Source organism: Mycteria americana, chromosome 6 (assembly GCF_035582795.1).
Source record: "Mycteria americana isolate JAX WOST 10 ecotype Jacksonville Zoo and Gardens chromosome 6, USCA_MyAme_1.0, whole genome shotgun sequence".
Classification (NCBI taxonomy): domain Eukaryota; kingdom Metazoa; phylum Chordata; class Aves; order Ciconiiformes; family Ciconiidae; genus Mycteria; species Mycteria americana.
The window spans coordinates 12,031,438-12,052,742 of NC_134370.1; the positions used below are offsets into that span (position 1 = coordinate 12,031,438).

The 21,305-nt window shown below is 37.8% G+C and overlaps 1 protein-coding gene across 2 annotated transcripts in view; it reads right to left on the reverse strand.

The window, feature by feature from the left end:
• Positions 1–21,305, reverse strand: part of SHOC2 (SHOC2 leucine rich repeat scaffold protein) — a 72,735-nt gene that overhangs the window by 20,709 nt on the left and 30,721 nt on the right. For both annotated transcript variants that reach the window (XM_075504553.1, XM_075504552.1), the window contains exon 3: positions 8,879–9,016. In XM_075504553.1, coding sequence (XP_075360668.1) covers positions 8,879–9,016 — 138 coding nt within the window. The remainder of the gene's footprint in view (positions 1–8,878; positions 9,017–21,305) is intronic.

A 21,305-nucleotide genomic window follows, 5' to 3' on the forward strand; every position in this document is an offset into this window, starting at 1 on the left:
TTGTTTCAGGTCCATTTTCTCACCAGCAAAGCACACTAACGCGCATCAGTGGGCTCCACTTTGCCCAGCTCTCAGGTTTGAAGCAACGTAAGTGCAGAATTCATAATCACTTCCATGGAGTGATTGCATGTCTCTCTCAGGGTTAGCTGTTTAATTTACACAGAAATGAATTAAAAATTACTGGGAAGCATGCAAATCCAGAAACATTAAATTAAACTTTGTTACTATAAACGGGACTCTAAATAGATGGTTTAAATTAAGTTCTTTATTAAAGGTACCTCAAAAATATTAGTCAAAAAAACCCCACCCAGGTGTTTGCCAATCCCAAAATGAAGGGAAGACTGGAAATATAGCAGAAAACCATGCTTACAAAAAAACACACTTTTTAGAAAGACCACCTGAAGTGGTTCTCCAAGTAGGAGCAATACATCTCTTCCTTGAATATTTCAAAATCAAGAGAAATAGGATCTGGTATGTTGAATAATATAAAGAGATCCAAATTCCTAATTCAAAGTCCTACCAGTGCTTTCTAAAGAGAGTGACAAATGCTTTCTTCTGAGATTTACCCCACCTCTTCCTTTCCCTCCCTTAGTTAAAATAATCCTTCAAATTCCCTATCCTTAGATGAAGGGTCATTACTTAGTGCAAAGTATTACTACATCTTTACTAAAAGACGGAATAATCAGTGTGTTTTATATAACAGTTCGTCAAGCTAGTTTGCTATCAGGATCAGTTGCTTTCTCCTAAATAAACCAGAAGCATCAGATCAATTTAAAATCTGCTCACTAGAGAAAATTATTCTGCAGGTAACGTTAAAAACACAAATTGGACTTACAAGAACTGTGCACATCAAAAACCCGTAAGATGGTAATCAAAAGTATACATGAACCTCAGCACACAATAGATAATTGCAAGAACTTGCTACAAACAACATGGCACTATTAAGTATTTCTGATGGTCTAACGTCTATAAATATTCTTAGGTTTTGATTTGACTAAACTTTGCACACAATGAGTAGCCACTTATTAAAGAACATGTTTTACATGACCACACATTATTTCATAGAGCGCAGTTCACTTAATTCACTGAGGGATCTTCTTCTAAGAAAGAAATTGCTATTTTGCATACAAAAGGTACCAGATGCCATTTTTAACAAATAGGAAGAGTTACATCCAAAATTAATAAAAAATTAAAAAAAAAAATCAAACTTTATCTTACTTTTAAAAAAAACCATACATTAATTAAGCTGAATACACCACAACACATTAATCTTGTAGTGAGAATAACAAAGATGAAAATATGGAAGAAAAAGCCAGAAGAGGTTCAATGAATATGTTACAAAGCAGGTGGGACCTAAGGGCCTTAAAAGAGTTGAAAACTGTACAGGAGAGACCAGACAAGCTAGAGATGGCCAGCTATGGATAGAGATTAAACACTGCGCTCAAATATTTCAAAAGTGCTCCTAGCCTAAAATAGCCAATAAGTCAGACCATGCCTGTATCACACTTTGTACTTACTATATATTAGTTTTTCCAGATGTCAGCCATACTCCATGACAATTGTTGAACAGTTTCACAGATTTTTAGGTGAAAGGAGCTGTTGACATGTTTAATCTAATCTCTTGTGAGAAAGCAAACCATTTCCCCCGATAGCTGTAGAGTAAAACGAAAGGCTTCAGATAAACCGTTTTAACCTTCAATTGCATTCCACAAGAAAAGACCTTGTCTGCCAATGTCCAACAGTGCAACTGCATGAAGTGACTGGTCTGGCAAGACATCCTGAAGGTGATCTCAGGGAGCACATTGCAGAGGAAAGCAGAACAAAATCCCACAGTCATTACTCATCTGATCTGGGAACAACTCCTTCCTAAATCAAAGCCTATAGATTTGTATGAATGCAAACTTGTGTCACCAATCAATCATCCGAGAGAGGTCAAATCCTTTCTATAACCTGCAGGGCTGAAACATCCCTAATGTTTAATACGCTCTGGCTAAAAGCTGATGTTTTAGGAAAATTGGGAATGGGGACAGAAAGATGATGGGGGTGGAAGGGCAACCACTCAGGAAAACTGGAGAGGAGGAGAGAATCCCTCCTGAGCATTGCTACCAACTACCAAAGCCAAAGCATGAAATGTAATTATACTCTTCCAAATACAAAGATATAGTTGAACGCAACACAACGCTTCACTTACGAACTCCAGATTTTACTGGTTTAACAGGAAAGTGATTTTTAGTGTATTTTAATTTTTCTTTCCAGCCACCAATACCTCCTGATACATCAGGCCAGTGTAGGAGGGAGATTCAGACTCACAAATTACAAGGTCAGCAGGGTCCATCATTTTTTGTCCTGCTCAAACCAAAGTGCATTATCTTCCTTACACAAAGTCTAGGAATTCTCCTAAAAGATGTTACCTATTGGAAAGCTATTTAACATCAATTTAAAATTAATCTCTACCACCCTTACTGCTGTAAATGCCATTTGAAGAGAGCAAAGATATTCCTCTCTGTTTTCAGTCTAACAGTAACAACCAAAGACAGGTTTTCCCTCATTATTTCAAAATTAAGGCTAAAGCGTGACCATGTCAGCAGTTATTTATTTTTCAATTCTGACTGAAGACCATAATCATTGCTGACTGCATATATGTGAAAGATGCACACAAGATGCTGGCAAAACTCAAGTGACAGAGGCTCAAGTATCTGACATGCGCCACACAGAACACCTGCATAAGGCCAGGGAGCACAAACTCTTAGTGACATGTTTCTGAAACTGTCTAAGCTATGAAAATTCAACTTCATTTAACATGCATTCACCAAAATGCATGTAACTAATGGACCTGCTTGTCTTGATTCTGACGTATTCCTCTGAATCACTCTTCCCTCATGTCTGCTTCTTCCATAAAGAAAATAAGATTATGGGCTTTTTCTTTCTGCAGTATACAAATCATTCCAAAAATGCTGAGCTGCAGTTATAATATATCTGTACATATTGGTCTCTGCATCTAATTACTGTGTGATGGTATGTACATTCACTAAAATAAACTGTCCTCATCCTAGTCTTACCAGGAAGAATATCCAACCAAAATACAAAATAAAAAATATTTTCATAAATACACATCAAATCAATAAACTCAGAATTAATAAGCCAATAGAAGCTAGCCTAACTTTTACAGAAAAACAGTACATATGTATTTAACTATATCAGGCTTGCATTGGAGATTTATGTATTAAAACAAAAAAGGGAAGTTATAATTAGCTGAAAATGATACAAAAATACAAAAACACTTCACACTGCAACAGAGTCAAAAGCAACAGTTGGGGCTTATTTTGAGCTATCAATGAAAGTGCTGCATTTTACTCAGTTCATACTTCATACAATGACAGAAAGCAACTGAAATGTATTTCATTTAATTTTTCATTGGTAGTCTTTTTTCCTTTTCAGTTGACTATTTAAAACCTTTCTGTGAAACTGAAGATTTATATAAATGTAAATCACATTGTAAGAACAGTTTATACCTAACTGGCAATGCAGAAAAAAACATTAACCTTTCCTAAGTGATAGATGTGTTTAATTTTTTTAAGTCTGCCCCACTATATAGAATAAACATATAAAATGTATAACACATGAATATACATTTATAATTTTAGCTAACTAAGGAATGTGAGAATTATTGCACTCAGGGCAGAGATCCACCTAGTATTTTCACTCCAGAAAAAAATGCTCAACAGCAGATACCAAGAGAAGAACCTAAGAAAAGGGAAAGCACACCCTGAAACTTCCCCAAGAGCTGGGGGAAGATTCAACAGCGTGTGGCTCGGCGACTTCCTGAATTTAGCAGCAACTGATACATTTTTTTTCTGCATAATTGTCACGTTGCCCTGTAAGCTTTTAGCATCTACAGCAACCTGTGCGAACACCAACACCCAAGCGTTCCCTACCCGTCGCATGCAGTACAGTCTGCTTTTAACAGGTTTGAGGTTGACACTCACAGCTTTGCTTCATCCCTCCCGTTCTGCCGTTGGAGGAGGCAGTGAGCAGTCACTTCCCACTTACCCTCTCCTGCCACTCACTATTTTCTAGCCAATTTCACTGCTTTACATTTACTAAGTCTAGAATTGAAGCCAACGAGAACCAGAAGCTTCGTTCCCTTTATGAGGCCACCATGAGCACTAGCAAAGGCTTATAATAACCTGAAAATGAGAATAAAAGAGCGGGAGCCACTGCTTTCCACCAGATAAAGAAAAGGCCGAGCTTATTGCAATTGCCCAATACTAGCAGAATCTAATTAAAAAGGTTTCATTAACAGCACAGTCCAAGAACAAAACCTTAGACAAAGCACTGAACGCTGATCAGATCTCCCAACGGGAGCCTCCGGAAAGGGGCTTGATCCTGCAAAGTACTGAATGCTCACAGACCAATGCACTAGGTCATGTGCTTAAATTTTAAGAATGTGAATGTAGCCATCAAAGCCGGAGCAGCCTGTGCACTTTGCTCCATCAGAGCGGTGAGTAATTAGTAACATCAAACCCATCAGTCACGTACGAACATCAGCCCTGAGCACCAAGGGAGCTGCAGGTGCTCTGCCGGGTCTCATCAGGACCAGCACATTTGTCAGACGTTTCAGAATAAGACTTCTCCAGTTTTTGCTAAGCCTGCTAAACTTGAAATACCATTTTAAAGTAGTTCCACTTTTCTACAGAAATATCTTGACTAGGACTTCTAGGGACTCAAACGTTCTCAGCCACAATTTGTATAATCTGAGCTGTACCAATTATATACACCTGGTCCTGGTCACGATGCTTCATGTTTTATCAACCATATGTTTTAAAAGCACAACAGTGCTCTCAGAGGTACACTGGGGCTAAACGGGTTAGAAGCCTAGTTTGTAGCACAATTTCAACCAGCAAAGATGGCAAAGCTACTCCATATAATATTTGCTTTCATGACAGTTGTGATTTCAGCTTCTGAGCTCATGTGTCGCAGCAAAGGGCAGGAATATAGTGCAGGGCTTTGAATGTCTCTCATTTTCCTAACCATCTCTTAGGAACAGTGCCATGTCAGACACTGGAAAGTGTGTCCAGTGACGGAATTTTTTGTGCTTTTAAAGCATCATTTTGGAACATTTACAACTGACTATTCTTTTTCTTATTAAAATATCTGTTGCCATAAATGTCCATGAATATGGCACATTTGACTATAATCAAACTGCACACGTAAACACACAAAACTAGAAAATTACAAGAGAGATGAAGAATCTGATTTTTTTAAAAGCTGTAATTCTGTTTCTGTTGAATTTCTTTCTCAAATAAGTGTTTCTGTGCTTTTTAAATAAGAAATTGTGAACACATTTGTACAGAATGCTAAAATTAAAAGTTCAAAGAGGGAACATTCACAATGTGGTATTTGCAGCACAAAATTTTCTAAGCTAGCTTGTAATCCAAAGAAACACTTTACTCCACCCAAAATTTGCTTTCTCTCTGTCTCAAAAGTCCAATTATTAATTTTAATATAAGTGGTATGTTCTTCACCTTATTTTATATATCTTTTGGATATATTAGTGTGCCAGCTAAGTATACAGAGATAAGACATTGTGTAAATAAAAGTAGATCATAATTACACACACACACAAAAAAAAAAACCACGCCATGGGGGTGGGGGGGAAATCTGCAATTAAAACAGTAAGCAGCTAAGATCCCACTATGGTTTTGATTCTAGACTTGAGACTTTTGGAATGTGCTAAGCCGTTCCACAAAGCTCATTTTTCTTACAGGAAGTGATCTAATATACAAAGTACTTTACAATTTTCAATCAACAGAAATACAGATATGAATGTATTAAGCCAATATCTATAAAGCAAGACATTAGGTCACTTCCTGACAACTAATATCTAAAATCGACATTTGTTACTGCACGAACGCATGCTTATACAGCATTAGTTGAAGCAAGAACTTTGTATTTTTACAGAGTGGGTACATTGGCTCCGCTACCTCTGTAATCATTGCTGATGCATAATCCCTTCCCTGCCACTCCCCTGCATGTCACCCTCCAACATCCCTTCCTTACAGCTCCGGCGCATTTCAGTACAGTACTGTTAGTTAGCAAACAAGCTTTTTTACTTAGAAAACAAGCTTTTTTCCCTTTTTTTTTTTTTTTTTTTAATTGGTGGATTCAGAAATCTTTCTGTGGTAAAACCAAAACTTGGTTAGATAGTCCAGCAGTGAATTTAAGAAGCATTTTGCAAGGGGTTGTGGTTTGGTGTGGTGTTTTTTTTTTTTTTTTTTGGGGGGGGGGGGGAGGGAGGAGGGAAGGGGTCCATTTTGAGGGGAGGGAGAAATAGAAAAGGAAGGGGGCTGTTTGTTTTGCAAAGCAGCTTGACAAAAACATCCCTCTCAAGAAAAAAAAAAAAGAAGGCCTCCATCAAAAGGGTGTTGGTGGGGGAGGAGGGGACAGACCTGGCAGTAATGGAAAGTCTGTTCCATAACAGGAGGCTCATAGTACATTAAGTATTTATAACGAGCAAATGTGCTTGGTCTTTTTTGTACCTTGTGTGCGACCCCCACTCCATTTGACTGAACTGGGGAAACATTAACAGCACTTACATATTAAGCATACTGAAACCTGGCAGCGTGTAAATGTTGCAAGAAAAGCCAGTTGTGCCAAACACCAGGTAGATAACCGCGAGCAGGGAAGAGACAGAAACTGGAGCGAGAGATGGAGAGGCTGGAAAGGCCGTCCCGCAGCCGCACCGAGCAACGCACACCAGGCAGCCATGCGCCATTTACTCGCTGGGTTTTTCTCAGTACTCAAAGTCTCTCGCTGAACAATCCTAACCACAAAGCAAGCTGTAATCTAAAAATCAAGCCACAGCTTGCTTTAATGTTGAACCAAAACTGCGATGACTAAGAAATAAAGCCAATGTTGCTGAACTGGCTACGGCTGCCTTTTCTGTACCATGCATAAATGTAGGTTGATCATTATCATTTAAGCTGGAGTTTAAAATTTTTCCCTTCAGTATTTAATTCTGGCTGTTTGTGAACTATGTGTGTCACGAACACCTATTTCTGATTTTAAGTTTTTACTCTAAACAGAAATGCTCAGCTACGACATGTTGGTCAACACAAACAACAGGTATTTTCCAGTGGAGCAAAAACTGAATCAGTGTATGGTTAAAGACACAACGGTGCACTGCTGTCTTTTACCATTATTCATCTGTCTTTGGTGGTTTGTTGAGCTATATAGCACTGATATTCAGCTCAGAGAAGCACGTAAAGAGACAGCTATATACATTTAAAAATAAGTAACTTCAAAACACTATAAAGACAATGCAATGGAAAAACAAAACAAAGAAAATAGGCAGAAATCCAGTCCAACCAGGTATGAACCTGACTCAACAGAAACCACCTAAGCTTACAATAACTTTCTGAAGAAACAGATGAGTCCAAACTATCTTGATTGCATAGGCAGCAATTTCCTATCTATCACAAATGACTTAACTGCCTAAGTAACTTTGTGCGTCTCCTACCCAAAGACCTTTCCCTGTAAGCAGCCTTGCAGCATATGATAAGATTTTTGTAGTCCTCCGAGAAGCTCAGTGACTGCCAGTCACTAAACAACTCAGTAAATCGTACTACTATTCTGCACAAGAATCAACAATAGTGGTCTATAAGCCCTGACAATGGACATCTCACACTTGCTTAGAGAATTTTTCCCATAATTAGCAGTTTATCCAGAGAACTCGCTTCCTAAATGACATGTACACCACACATAAGTTTTATGTAAAACAACTTTCAATAAGATTTACAAAATAGCTACAAAAATAAAAGGTGTGCTTATGAATTGTGTAAGTTAGATGCAAATTCCAGATGGAACGGGATCTCCAGAGTTTAAAAATACCATCAATCCAGGAAGGAAGTTTAGCTCCAGTGGATATTTCATCAATGTAAACTCTGTTCAGGTCAAACTTTCTAAACAAAAAGCCACAGTAACTCCACACTCAACAATTTACTGCTAGAAGAAAAGATGGAGTGTTGTTAAGTGGTTCCTCACTCTTCTGCTCATTCACTTTATTATGTGTTAAAGTACATTAACAAAATGTTCAACATTGAATATTGTTTAAGTGATAACGTTAATTCTTCTGAGCATGTTCTGGTGACAAATAAGAGCTTAAAATCATGATGGCCTTGTTTTTTGTCTTGTTAAATCACAGCATGCATCTTTATCTGCCATCTGTTTAAAACTGATTTAATTAAATAGGAAAAGTCATATTTTGTTGCTTCATCCTATATGAGATTCTGACACCAACCAGGATGGTGTTTATTTCAGTCCATTATTCCCAATCTAAGTTGCAAACCCTCTGTATGTTATTGCATTAGAGCATGATAACTGTGGACTTGGAAGGTTTTTTTTTTTAGTCTTTCTACTCATTTAAAACTTGTATATTTTTAGTTCTATTTTCCTTTAGCCAAAGATGTTAGTTAGAACTATCTGCCAAAGTATTACACTTCAAGTCTTTTAGCCTTTTATTCCTTTATATGCTCAGTCTCATTACAAAATGGACAGACAAGCTGTAGACATTTACTTGTAACCACAGAACACCTTAAATCAGAGTTAGAAGTGATGGATTTTTTTTCCTTGTAACTCTCATTCTTAGACAATGCCGCACTCCACCGCACAGCTAAATTTAATAATGTAATTCAGAGAGCTAGAAATTACATTTAAGGTAACACACACACGTTGCTTTTAATCTCAAGTGTGAAGCTGCCTTGAGCTGAACACCAGTCATTCTACAGACCCCAACCAAATACTCATTCTTAAATTTGTTCCTCTTACTGAACATTCTGAAATAGCGATTTATTTTCTCTTCTCCAGCCTCTTCACATACCTATGGTTTCTGGTAGGTCCAAGAGCTCATTGTGCTGCAAGTCAAGGTTGGTGATCTGCGTGCAGCTTCCAATCTCTTCTGGAAGATGTTCAAGCTGATTGTGCGCTACATCCAGCGTTATGAGGTTACACAACTCACCTAAAAGCACACAAGAAAACCAAAACATCAAGTTATTTAATGTACAGCTCTAGACAATGACTTCCACACAGAGATTAATAGAATCAGACAGGTTTGGGGATAATCTGAAAAAAAAGTTGTTACTACCATAAAGTTATACATATAAAATAAGGCATTACAGGATCATAATTTCATCAGTCAGATCTAAAACCTGACCAACAATTTTGAAAAACTCAGATAAAGCTTTCATAGATTCTCTGAAGAAAATCTTATTTATTTATTAATTTTCTTCTGACAGTTCAAGCTGTGGAATACGAGTACAAAACCTATACCTCACACTTGTTTCAGGCTGACCAGAAGTTTAAAACATCACGGAATAATTGAATTGTATTGAATTTTGAGAAACTGAGATCTGTTTTTATACCATGAATTACTTTCGTGCACAAAAACAACAATTAAGAGACATCAAAATTAGTGGCTGACAACCTAGATAATCCACCTGAAGTCCTGAGTGTTATTTTTAATCATTTTTAGTCATCACAAAAAAGGCAACATATGATAAGTAAACTGTAAACCTATTTACACAGAGTATTATATTTTATATATGCAAGCAGAGCTGTAGCAAATGAAAGTTTGAAATAAAAGGCTTGAAATAAGGCTTATCTCTTAAGCCTTAAAAAAAGATCGGATTTGCTTAGAGTTTAGAGCTACTTTACACTGAACTGCTTCATTCCTGATATTTACACATTAATTTAAAAGTACAGCTAGGCACAGCTCTCTACATACAGTAGTTTCACCTATTTTAATGACAAACATACTGTGTTCTGAGCAATAGCTTGTTGGGTTTAAAAAAAAGTGTGTGCATGAATACACGTGCATGCATTCACATTTTTTGCATCTGATGAAGGTGAAATTAATGCAAATGATTTGAACAGCTTGAACTCTATCCAGTAAAGATGAGGTCACTGTGTTTGTGTATAAGAGCATGACTCAGTGAGTAACAAATTTGGAAGAGCAGCAAATTCCTTTTGAGGAGCAAATGTCTATTTTTAAGCTTCAGTGTTTTATCTTTGACACAATCCTTTAAGGATTTGCCCACAGGCCTGCAGAACTAGCTTGGGCAAGTTCTAACGTGTAAAGTGTCTACCCATTAGATCAGCAGATAATCACAAATGGTGACTTAATAAATCATAAAATATTTATGAATTCAAACTCTGTATTGCGTTGCAGGTGTCATGTAGCCACAATACTTAACTACATACCACGAAACAGTCGTGAAAGGCCAGCAAAAAAAAAAAAGCCAACCCCAACAGCTTCATTATTCCATTTTTTCTTAGACTGTTAACATAAAACTGATCTTATTTCCTGCATTGATTAACCCAAATTGGGATGTTTTTCTATAAAATAGGCAGATGGAAGTGTAAGGGGGGTGCTTAAGCAGCTCCTCCATCACTGTGTGTGTGTCCCCTCTCAAGTCAGCATTCAAGTGTATTCTAGAGTCAACAGTCAAACATGCTGTATCCAGCACTGCATAAATCACACAGTTCAATGCCATTAATATGCAGAAGAAAGCAAATTTAAGAAAAAATTGAGCAAGAGTTAATATTCTATGGTAGGAGTGTCTTTTTGTTATTCATGAAAACAAGTGGGCAAAGTGTAGAAGGCAATAGAAGGAGGAAGAAAAGCTTGTTCAAAATCCCTCCCTTTAAACAAACAAAAGAACCACCCCACAAATCTTTAGTAAGATAACTCAAGAACCTTCACGCACTTTGGGGCAGTAGTTTTCACTTCATGATTGCTGTTTTCATTTGTTTTCACTTCAGGCCTAAACCAATGATGTCAAATTTGAAATATGGCATAAATTTCATTTCATCACACTGATTTCTCATTTACTTGACTCTTCCCACTCTACATCTGCTGAAGTCGAAGAAAGACTTGGGTTTTTGCAGCAACATTTGCTGCACTTCATTTTTGCACCTGCTGAAAACTTTGACAACAGCAAGCTATGTGTTTGAAACAAACATCTTACTAGCTAATTCTGGGGAGGGAAAAAAAAGAAGAAATGCCTATGTTTATTTAGAGAATTAAGGGCAAGCTAACACGTTGGTTTAATTTGGATAGCCATACTTAATATTGTTACATTAAAGATGCAGGCATTATTTTTAAAAGCGACCCTGGTAAACACTTAATAAAAATTTTGAATGTTAAAATAGATTGAGGACTGCCCAACAAATTTTAGACTTTAGAGCAGAAATCAAGTGAAAGTTAAAGCCCTGCCATGAAGTACAGTGACTTAAGGAAAGCAATTTCAAGAGATACTATAATATTCAGCTTTTAGTTCACATTGCTCAGTAAGGAATCTTACTCTTGGACGTAATATGGTTTGACAGCATCTCACCAGAATGTTCTTTTTTCCCCCCTAAGGGCAGAAGGAGAGGGGAGGTGAAGTGCTGTTGGCACTGAAATTCTTTCAATACTTTAACTTGGATTGCTGAGACACAGCACAGAGAGTGTGCAAGTCAACAGAAAGCACTCAAGGTACATTTCTCCTGTTGTTCTCCATGACATATAGAAAAAATTCTTACATCCAATATGCTTAACAAGGTGAAAAATGTTTAGGTGATGTGGTAGAGGCTCATCTTCACATGCAAAGGCACACAGAGGAGCAGCAGTGGGTGGGAGAACCCAAATACTGGCTGTCCCAGGAGAGCCATCAGCCCCATGGCCAGTGTGAGACCCATCACAGTGAGTAAATGGAAAGGCTGTCCAGAGCACCTCGCAGACTGAGGGCTGGTACTGCATATGGGGCTTGAACACCTACTATGAGCTGCACGGAAGAGCAACTTGGGATGGTAAGAGTTGCTATGGGATCTTTAGGGAAAGGGAGGAATCAATGTGGTTTAGGAAGGACAAGTGTGGGAAAATAGAGGGATAAGGAAATAAAAGGGTCCAGTCCTTTACAAACCAATGCTGGTCACACCCTGTGGCTGATCAGCACCATCTGTCTTCTCCTTAAACTCTAACCATTTTCCTGGGTGAGAGGCTCTCTGTTCTGCATGCATGGAGGTCCGAGTACCAGCAACACTGCAGAATGTGACCAACACTACTGAAAACATCCCAGTACGTGGGACCAGAACCACTCTGGGCACAGAGGACGCGCTGCCGCCAGGCCAGCAGCTAAAGAACAGGGGCAGCTCTTTCACCGGCTGACTGACGGCAGTGATTTACCCCGTGAATGGACACACTGTGCACTGCACTGCTGCACAACAGCAGCTCTTTCAAAAATTATGCCAAGATAAACACATGGCATAAACAATCAACACAACAAATAATGATCTGCAAGAACAAAGAAGCCAAACTTAAGGCCATCTGCACAATGCTTTTCCTAGGAGCCGATGTAAAGCCAGCTTGTTTCAGCGATTGAAAGTGTCCTTCTTATTGTCTGAACAGTGGCAACTGTACTGAAGGAAACGCTTCTCAAAAAAAGGTGAAAATAAGTTTCACCAAGATACAACTGAAATCTGGCATTTTTGCTTGGCCAGGGTAAGAAGCATATGTCAAAATCAAAAAAGGCAGTTTTCCTAAAAGAAAGATTTGCTCAGGTACAAAAATAGAAATGGCTAATGAGCAAAGAGCTCATGATCTTATTCACATTAAAAGAATCAACATTTGCTCTTTTCTGGTGTACTACATAAATTTTGCTGAAACACGTTGATATCTTCATCAATTAAACAGAAATACGCCAGCTAGAAATGTGCTGCAGTGAAAAATCAGCCTTACCCAGAAAGCAGTTTACCAAAGAAAAACCCATTCCTGTTCAGCACGTGGACAACTCCAGCATCACTTCACCAAAGGACTGTTCGAACACCCAAAATCACTGGAGTAAGGCAAGCACTACTTTAGGGAAATACTAATCACAAGTAAAATGAACTAACTCTTTTCCCCACAGGTAATGGCCAAAATAGACAAATCTTAAGCTCACAGTAGTGAGTAAAGGATTCCCTATGGACTACTTGCAACTCCATTGAAGGGACAAGCCTCCTCAGGACAATTAGAAAACAAACTAGGAAGGTACTGGGGTTTGTGGTTGGGTTTTGCCTCCCCCCCCCCCCCCCTTTTTTTTTTTTTAAATACTATATTATTGCACTGTAATTGCAAGAGAAGAAAAGCAATTGAAGCTCAAAATCTGCCAAGAAAGCAGACAGAAATTGATGCACTAGCTGGCTTGACAATAAAAGATTTTGAAGTAGAAGTAATGCCCATATGAAATACATAAAGCAGTTTCTCTATAAACAATCTTCACAAAAGTTAGTTACACTCTATTATGTAGTTTTTAAAAACTTGTATTTTAAAGGGTTCTACAAGATAAAAGTTTCAGACGATCCACATGCATTTTTCAGATAAAATAGTTTGTGAAGACTCCCCATCACCTTCCAGTTAAAAACATTAAAAATACAGCTAAGTATGCATCTTAACAATCCTTAAAAAAGGTGGGGTGAGCAATCACCTCACTGTTGTTCTCATATGCACAGAGACTAAATGTTATAGTATGACAAGCTAAATATACCTGTTGAAAAACTCCAGCATTATGAAATGACTAATATTTTCTGCATAATGAGACAGAATTATAGTCCCATGACATGGCCAACCTTGAAAGCCTGTTATGACAAGAGGACCAAGTTACATGCCCTGACTTACAAAACTCTGAAAATTCTTCTTGGCTATTTAAAAAACAAAATATGGCTTCATTAAAAAAATATAAAAGTACACACAAATTAACAGTCATATAGGGAGAGAGTATAGGTCAATAGCAAAGAGGCTTCAGTGTCTCCTACCACTAATTCACTCAGTGGGCAACACTCTTGGACAGCAAACACAATTTGTAATATAGGCTGTTTTCCACTGGATTAACTCCATGCCTGCCCATGCTTAAGCAGATTGAAAATAATGAAATCCTTCACGACATGATAAAACCTGGGCCAGATGACACAGCAAGAGGATCAAGACCCTTATGGAAAGTACAAGGAAGAGAAGAATGCAAATATTAGTGGGATTTCAGGCTGGTGTGTCAGAACACTGGTTGTAAGCTAATTTGTAAAGAGTAATTATCCGAAATCAACAGTGCTGGGAACAAGTTACAAATAGTTCCCATAGCTTTGGTAGTTATTTATCTCTCACTAGGTTCTCTGCTGGCACCAAAAAAAAAAAAAAAAGCCAAAAGAATTTTTAATCTCTCTATAAAACTCTTTGGGGTAAGTGTCCTGATTTTAGAAAAAAATTTAAAACAATTTTACAGTTTCAGAATCTTTTCCCTCTCTATGAGATTTGAGTATATCACTCTAACAGACAGCCTGAACCTTTTGCTGTGCATTACCAACTGCCCAAAAGAACAGTAAAGCAGTCAGAGCTATTCTGATTTATTACTGCACAACTATAACTTACACAGAAGAGTTACTGAGTAGAAAGAATGCAATTTTAATATGGTCACAAGTGACTTATGTACCAAAGTTAAAATATTCGTATAAGTAAGAAATAAGCACAGTAAAATATTTAGAATTTGCAGAATGCACAACAGGATCTAGTTTTGAGTTAACCACTCAAAAACACAGAAGCTAAGCTCAACAGAAAAGAAAGACTCAAAATCTGGTCTAAAACAAGCTTCAACAAGATACAACAGCAAAACACTTTTTATTTATTGTTTATAACTGAAAGTAAGAAATATAAATAAAATTAAAAGCGTGTTCCAACAACATTTTAAACATATGAAACGTAGAAGAAACAGTCTTAGCAAGGGCTCAAGGCAGGATTTGAGCTGGGCAGTAGAATAAACCAACAGGAACCTCATGAAGTGCCAAGACAAAGGCGAAGTCTTGCACCTAGCAGGGAATAACCCTGTAAAGCAGTACAGCCTCGCACTAGCCACTGAGGAAACAGCTCTGTAGGGAAGGACCAGGGCATCCTGGTGAAGCTGAACCTGGGGTCACATCTTGGATCCTGTCCATTTTGAGTGTGGAACAAGCATGCTCGCTCTCAAATAATAAAGGCTAACCACCTACCGGGCTGCATTAGCAAGGGCAGCCTGAGGGAAACTATTATTTCCTTCTGTTCAGCACTTATGAAAGTATTCAAACAGTTAAAATAATTACAGCATTGATATTAAAAGAAAAAAAAAAGCTGGACTGCTAACAAGCTGTCAGTATTTACTGGAATTACACTTGGGGCATCATCCCAATAAGCTCTGCAAGTAGATCAAAAAGGCAGGACTACTTAATCATTATCCTAAAGCCAGTCTGAAGAAAATATAATCAGGAGGAATTTGACTAGATGACAAGACGAAACTACGTCCCCACAAGAGCTTTCACAGGAATCGGAACCCAGACACCAAAGCTGAGCTGGCCAAAATCTTCACCCTTCCTGCAGCTCAAGAAAGCATCAAGAACTGGATCAAATAAGCAGTCATTTTCTCTGACTTCTAGGGAGCAGCACACACTTATCAATGCCTATATTTATTCCACTTCTGTTCACAACTTTTATCACGTTAGAATACAAAAATATAAAAGTATTCTCAACCGCTGTGTTTGCAGACATTAGCATGCCAACTAAGCCCAGGAACACAACTTGGTTTCCTTCAAACTGCTGAAACAGAAGAAGGGGTTCTTAGATACAAATAATGTAAATAAATATTTCTCTATATTGTCAGGTCTGCTAAAAAAAAGGGGAAATGAAATTCAGTGCATCACTGAAAAGCCTTGCAACTAACAAGTCATTTAATAAGGAGGCACTATATTCAGCATGGAGTGAGTAGACATGAACTAATGCAGCTGCATACATCTGGTTTGCTGTCCATGCTACTGAAAACCAAACAGGTGCAAGTGTTATGAAAAAGAGTTTCAAAGTAGTGAAGAAACCACAAATGATCTAAATATTGGGTAGATGGGGGGAGGGGAGAACAGAAGAGAGTCTCAGAGACATTCCAAGTCTGGTGTAGGCAGATTCCCTGAATTACAATCTAAAAATATTTCCCTTGCAGAACAGCCCTGACCAGATCCTCCATAGAATAAGAGTTGCATTCACAGACAGAAAACACAATATTTGGAGTCTTAAGAAACTTGCAGAAACTATGCAAATGTAATTTCAACCGTGTTGACAATATTATTTCTATTTGAGCTGCGTGTGCTAAGACAACAAAAATATCCCAAACTGGTATAAGATGCAACCTTGTCTTTGCAAAGAAAATATTATCAACTTGATTGAGCAAAACAATTCCTCCAACATAACGTGGAGGAATGCAATAAAACTCTTGATACAAGAAATGCAAAAGAGTTGCTTAAGTAACAGCCTGCAAATTGAAGCATTTTCTTGGCCTCATCCCAAGACAGTTCCTCTGGTTTTCATCCTTCTCGTGCTGACTGTCTGACTCACCAAAGCATTTGCATTCTTCCATTCTAATTTTCAACTTTTTGATCTCAGTGGAATGGACAATTTACCAGATATGGTGATGAAACTGGAGTCCACCTTGTGAACTCATTTCCACAATTATCCCTCCAGATTGTGTTTTGGTGAAGCTTCTACATGGAAACCTTTCCATTAAGGTTTCATTTCATGGATGCCACCAGAGATTCAACAGCCAAGTGAACAGGTAAGTTCTGATTTTGCACTCGGTATGTATATGTATTCAGCATCTGCATAACAGTGACCTTTTAGTCAAGAGCAACGTTCAAAGCAAACTTGTGAATCTTGCTAAGGATGCAAAGCATTTATAGGAGTTTAAAGGAAAAACATGGTCAAGCCCTTAGAAGAAGAGTCTACTGAGAATTACTAAAGAGACAAGCTGCACCAGACTCAGGAAATCCCTGATATTAAAATAGCTGGATCTGGGAAAGGAGTCAGGTTAAACCTCATATATACAGTTTTTATGCAGACGTTTGATTAGGGCTACAGTCAGAAGCAGAATACTGGGCAAGATGCACTCTGAAAATTTACCACCACTGTTAGGTAGGATGCAATTTATAAGAAAGACTAGGTTCACAAAGAGCAAAATAGGGTAGCTTTGCCATCAAGAAACTTGCATCAATGAATTCTCACCACTATACATAAAAAACATAACAAGAAATTGCTTCAGGAAGGTAGGGCTGAGCTGATGCTACCAGGACTCCAACAAGATACACAGGGTTTTGTGGAACAAGACATGGAAAGCAGGGGGAAAGGGAAGAAAAAGAGATTCTGAAAATATAATCTGATGCCTTTTCAATGGCTCTCTGCAGACAGTAATCCATCCTTCTTCAAACCCCTTGCAGTGCCCGTCACATGCTTTTATACAACATGAGCCATCCAATGCTACCTGTGCGGTTTCACAAGTGAGCTGCAGTGAGCCAAGCTGCTTTAACAGCTCAGTGCAGGCAAAAGTGGTGGTCCTGCTCTCCCTGTTGCAGTTCATGCTCTCCCACTCCTCCTCCTCCACCAGTTTCAGTCTTATCTGAAACTTCACTGATTTCAACTAACTAAAGTAATAGACAACAAAACTAGCAAAACCATTAATATTTTTCTGTTAGTTTAGTGACATAAATCAGCTCACCAAGGACCAGCTCTGATGAAAGAGGCAGAAGTGAGCAGCTGGGAAGCTGGGAGGAGGGGAGTGCATACTGCCCCTTTCAGCACCATGATGCTGTTACACATCAGCGCAGCCATTTCATGAAAATTCCCCCTAATTCCATTATGCTTGAACAGAGCTTTTGGCTAAACATGCAAACAAAAACAAAAAAAAAGGATTTAAAAAAATAAACCTTGGAATATGTTTTCAGTTCAATGGATTTTTAAGTATTTTTAGATCTTATTCAAACAAATCTATTTATATTTGAAAATACAACAATGCATATCAAGACCTCAGCTTACTATGCAGTCTATTAAAATCATTTCAGTCTCATTAAAAATGTAGAAGGAATATATATGTTGCTGGAAAAGTGTTAAGAGAAGTCCAATAAATGACTAGTAGCAATGATTTGCTAGGTACCTAGAGCCCGAATTTGCCAAGTTACTAAAAGACTCCCTTCTTCCGAAGTACAGATACTGTTTTCGTCATTTTTTGGTTTACTGAGTGAGTTCAGTTGAGTAAACTACTGTTTAAAATTTAGAAGCCTTCAGAATATTGAAAAGGCAGGAAACCTTATTGTCATCATCCTACCTATAATAAAGCAACTGGATGCAAGGGAATGAGAGGTACTGCATTCTGGGGGGGAAAAAAGAAGAGAAACACACACATCTGTTTACTAACTACAGATAATAACACTTCCTCTTTCTCACTAAAACGTTTGTTTTAAATGCAAAGCAACTTTCCCCCCAGTGTAGTCACCTCATTTAAGTTTGGGTTGTTTAACTACTAAAGACAGTTTAAAGCCCAAAATAGAACCAAACTTTAGATTACTTCCCAGCAGCTCAGTGCTGGTAGGTTCACCTCTTCTAGGTTTTCCTCAAGACAATACACACTGTAACTAACAGGTCAGTTGTTTTAAAGCAGTTTCCAGGACCACTTAAAATCTGATCAACTATGTGTTTTGCAAACATTTTGTTAAATGTTTTACCTTCACTCAGGCTTTTAAGAAATGTCTGAGAGTTAGTTTCAGGTTTCCCTAAAAGGAATTTAACAAGTATCAATACTGTATGCTTGCACAGCAAGCAGTAGATGTTCTAGATAAGCATTTCTAGAAACTTATTTTGAAATCACACGATCAGTACTATAGTTTCTACATGTCATCTATCAAACAAGGAACTCTACCATAGAATTGCAGACTATCAATTCAAAATTTAAGATAGGAGAAATAACAAGGGGAAATTCTGACGACCTCACAGTCACCTAAACACTATGCAGACCAACAGAATTTGCAGGAAACATTAACAAAAGGCATGAAAACAGAGGCAAATAAAAAGTGATTTGAAAAAATATCAGTAAAATATTAAATTAGTTTGGCATAAAGAGTTACCAGTTTTCTACAAAAATATGGAAGACCTAGTTTATTCAGTCTAGTCAAGCTAGACTCCATGAAGATGTCTGATGTAGTAGCATGCACAAAATCACTAGACGACTCAGGTGACTAGTAGAACATGTCAAGATACCTGAGGAATTGACTACAACTTGCTATGGACGTAAGAGGACTGAAAGTAAAGTATCAGCTTGGATGGAGGTTACTTCTCCAGGACTCTTAAGAATCCACCTCAAGACCAGTCTTGTACAGTGTCTTCACCAATGACTTAGACAGAAAGCAAGGGTTTTCTAGCAAACTAGAGGCATTGGAAGAAACAGCTAACCAAAAATAATGGAAACTATATGAAATTTAGTAGTGTAAAAAAGAGTACATTTCTACTAGGATCTCAGGGTTGACCTCTGGCAGAGAGGGAGAACAGAGAAGGCAAAGAACACGGGTGTCTTAGGTGGTCACAGGAGCATTTGTATGATAAGTCTAACACAGTTGCAATGTGATCCAGATGCATGGACAGAGTTAACTCCAGCACAAAGAGGGAAACTTTTATCTGGAACAGTATATTCAAACTAATCAAGCATGCTCAGCATTCAAAACATAAGACAACACAGAAAATGGAGAGCAGGGTGACAGAAGGAATGGAGCTTTTATGCAAGACTAAAAATTGTGGTCTGAGTAATGGCTGGGAGAAGATATGACTGCTGTCAGCACATACAGTGGGAGAACAAATGTAAGCAACAGAGGGGAACTGCTGCATCTAAGAACACTGAAACATCACTGGCACAAAAATCAACTAGTCATGGACATATTGGGTGTTGCAAGAAAGGTCTCAAACATCAGAGCACTTAGGACTCCAGGACCTACTTTCAATTTCTTTCACTGAGAGTAGAAGGAAAATAAACTTTATTTTATAATGCTGGAGACTAAAGATTCCTAGGAAAGTAATTAAATGGGATGATTGCTTACAAATCAGGTGACCCTTTATTTTAAAGCAGCAAGGTCCTAAAGGTGGAAAGCCTTTTATCATATATACAGAACTGATATTTTGTGTTCAGTGGTAGTGAAAGCCATCACAAGTCTCTAGCACCACGGTAAGACTTTAATTCCATCACACTCAATACTGGCTCTTTGAGGGAACAGTAGCAACATCCCATCTTTCAAGCTGAAGTCTAGGGTTTTAATTTTTTTTTTTTTTGTCCAGGGCAACCTTTTGTAGCACATCTATCTCCAAAAGACAAAGTAAAGAAAACCCAGGATTCTTCGCATAGTTGCATACCAGATTAGGAACCTGAACACCTCGCAGCTAGCTGCTGCAAGACCTTCCTTGCTGGACAAGTCAGCGGGTTACATAAGCTTTGAATTTTTAAAAATATTAACAAGCACACTAGCTTACCATTAGATATGTCAGCCTTAGGCCTTAGAACAATGGGGTATTTTCAAAAAGAATTTGAAATGCTCCACATGATATTGCTTTATAAAAGATAATGGCCTCATTTCACTTCCTGCTTTGCAGCAACAAAAATTTCTGTGTTATTTACAAGCGGATAATATAAGTGTTTGCTTGTATATAGGATTTAGGAACTGCATTATAAACATACAAGGGATTAAAATCATTGGGACTTAAAAGTAAGTTTTTTGGTTTTTTTTAAAGTGCACATGTAAAATGTAGAGAAATAAGAAGTGTTTAAAGAAACAGAAATTCCACTGGAAAGTAAAAAATACATTTCTCAGCAGTTTCATTTTTCAGCTGTGTTTCCAACTCAAACATTTCATCTTTGTACTAGAGCAAAGATACATGAAAGTGAGTGAGTAGAAATCAATTAAAAAAGTGAAACTATCTTGCTTTTTTTACCTTTTGAGGAAAAAGGTTTTCAAACGCCTGTTCTGTATGTCTTGGCAGTTAAAATTATTTGTGTTACTTAAACTTAGAAATCATTTAATGAATTTATTTTTCAACTGATTAAATTGCAGGCAACCTAGTCAGAGAAATTTACTTTGAATAAAAAAGGATGCTGTTAAACATAGCAATTTCCCTTTGAAACTCTTCGTAAGGGTGACAGTCGTCTTGCATTTGTGCTTCTAAAATGCATTCCACAATGAGGTGCTGACCCGTAACAAGGAACATGGGCATTATCACAATACAAATAAAGGCACGACTAACTGCTGGATACAAAGACAGAAGTAAAGTAGTTAATGTTCTCCAGCTAGGGTTTGATAAAGAACTGAGAACACTGCCTGTATGCGTATCAAGACACGAATAAAACAAATACAAAAGAAAGAAGAAAGTCACATATATTCCTTCATGATACACATATCTACTAAATTTCTCCATGAAA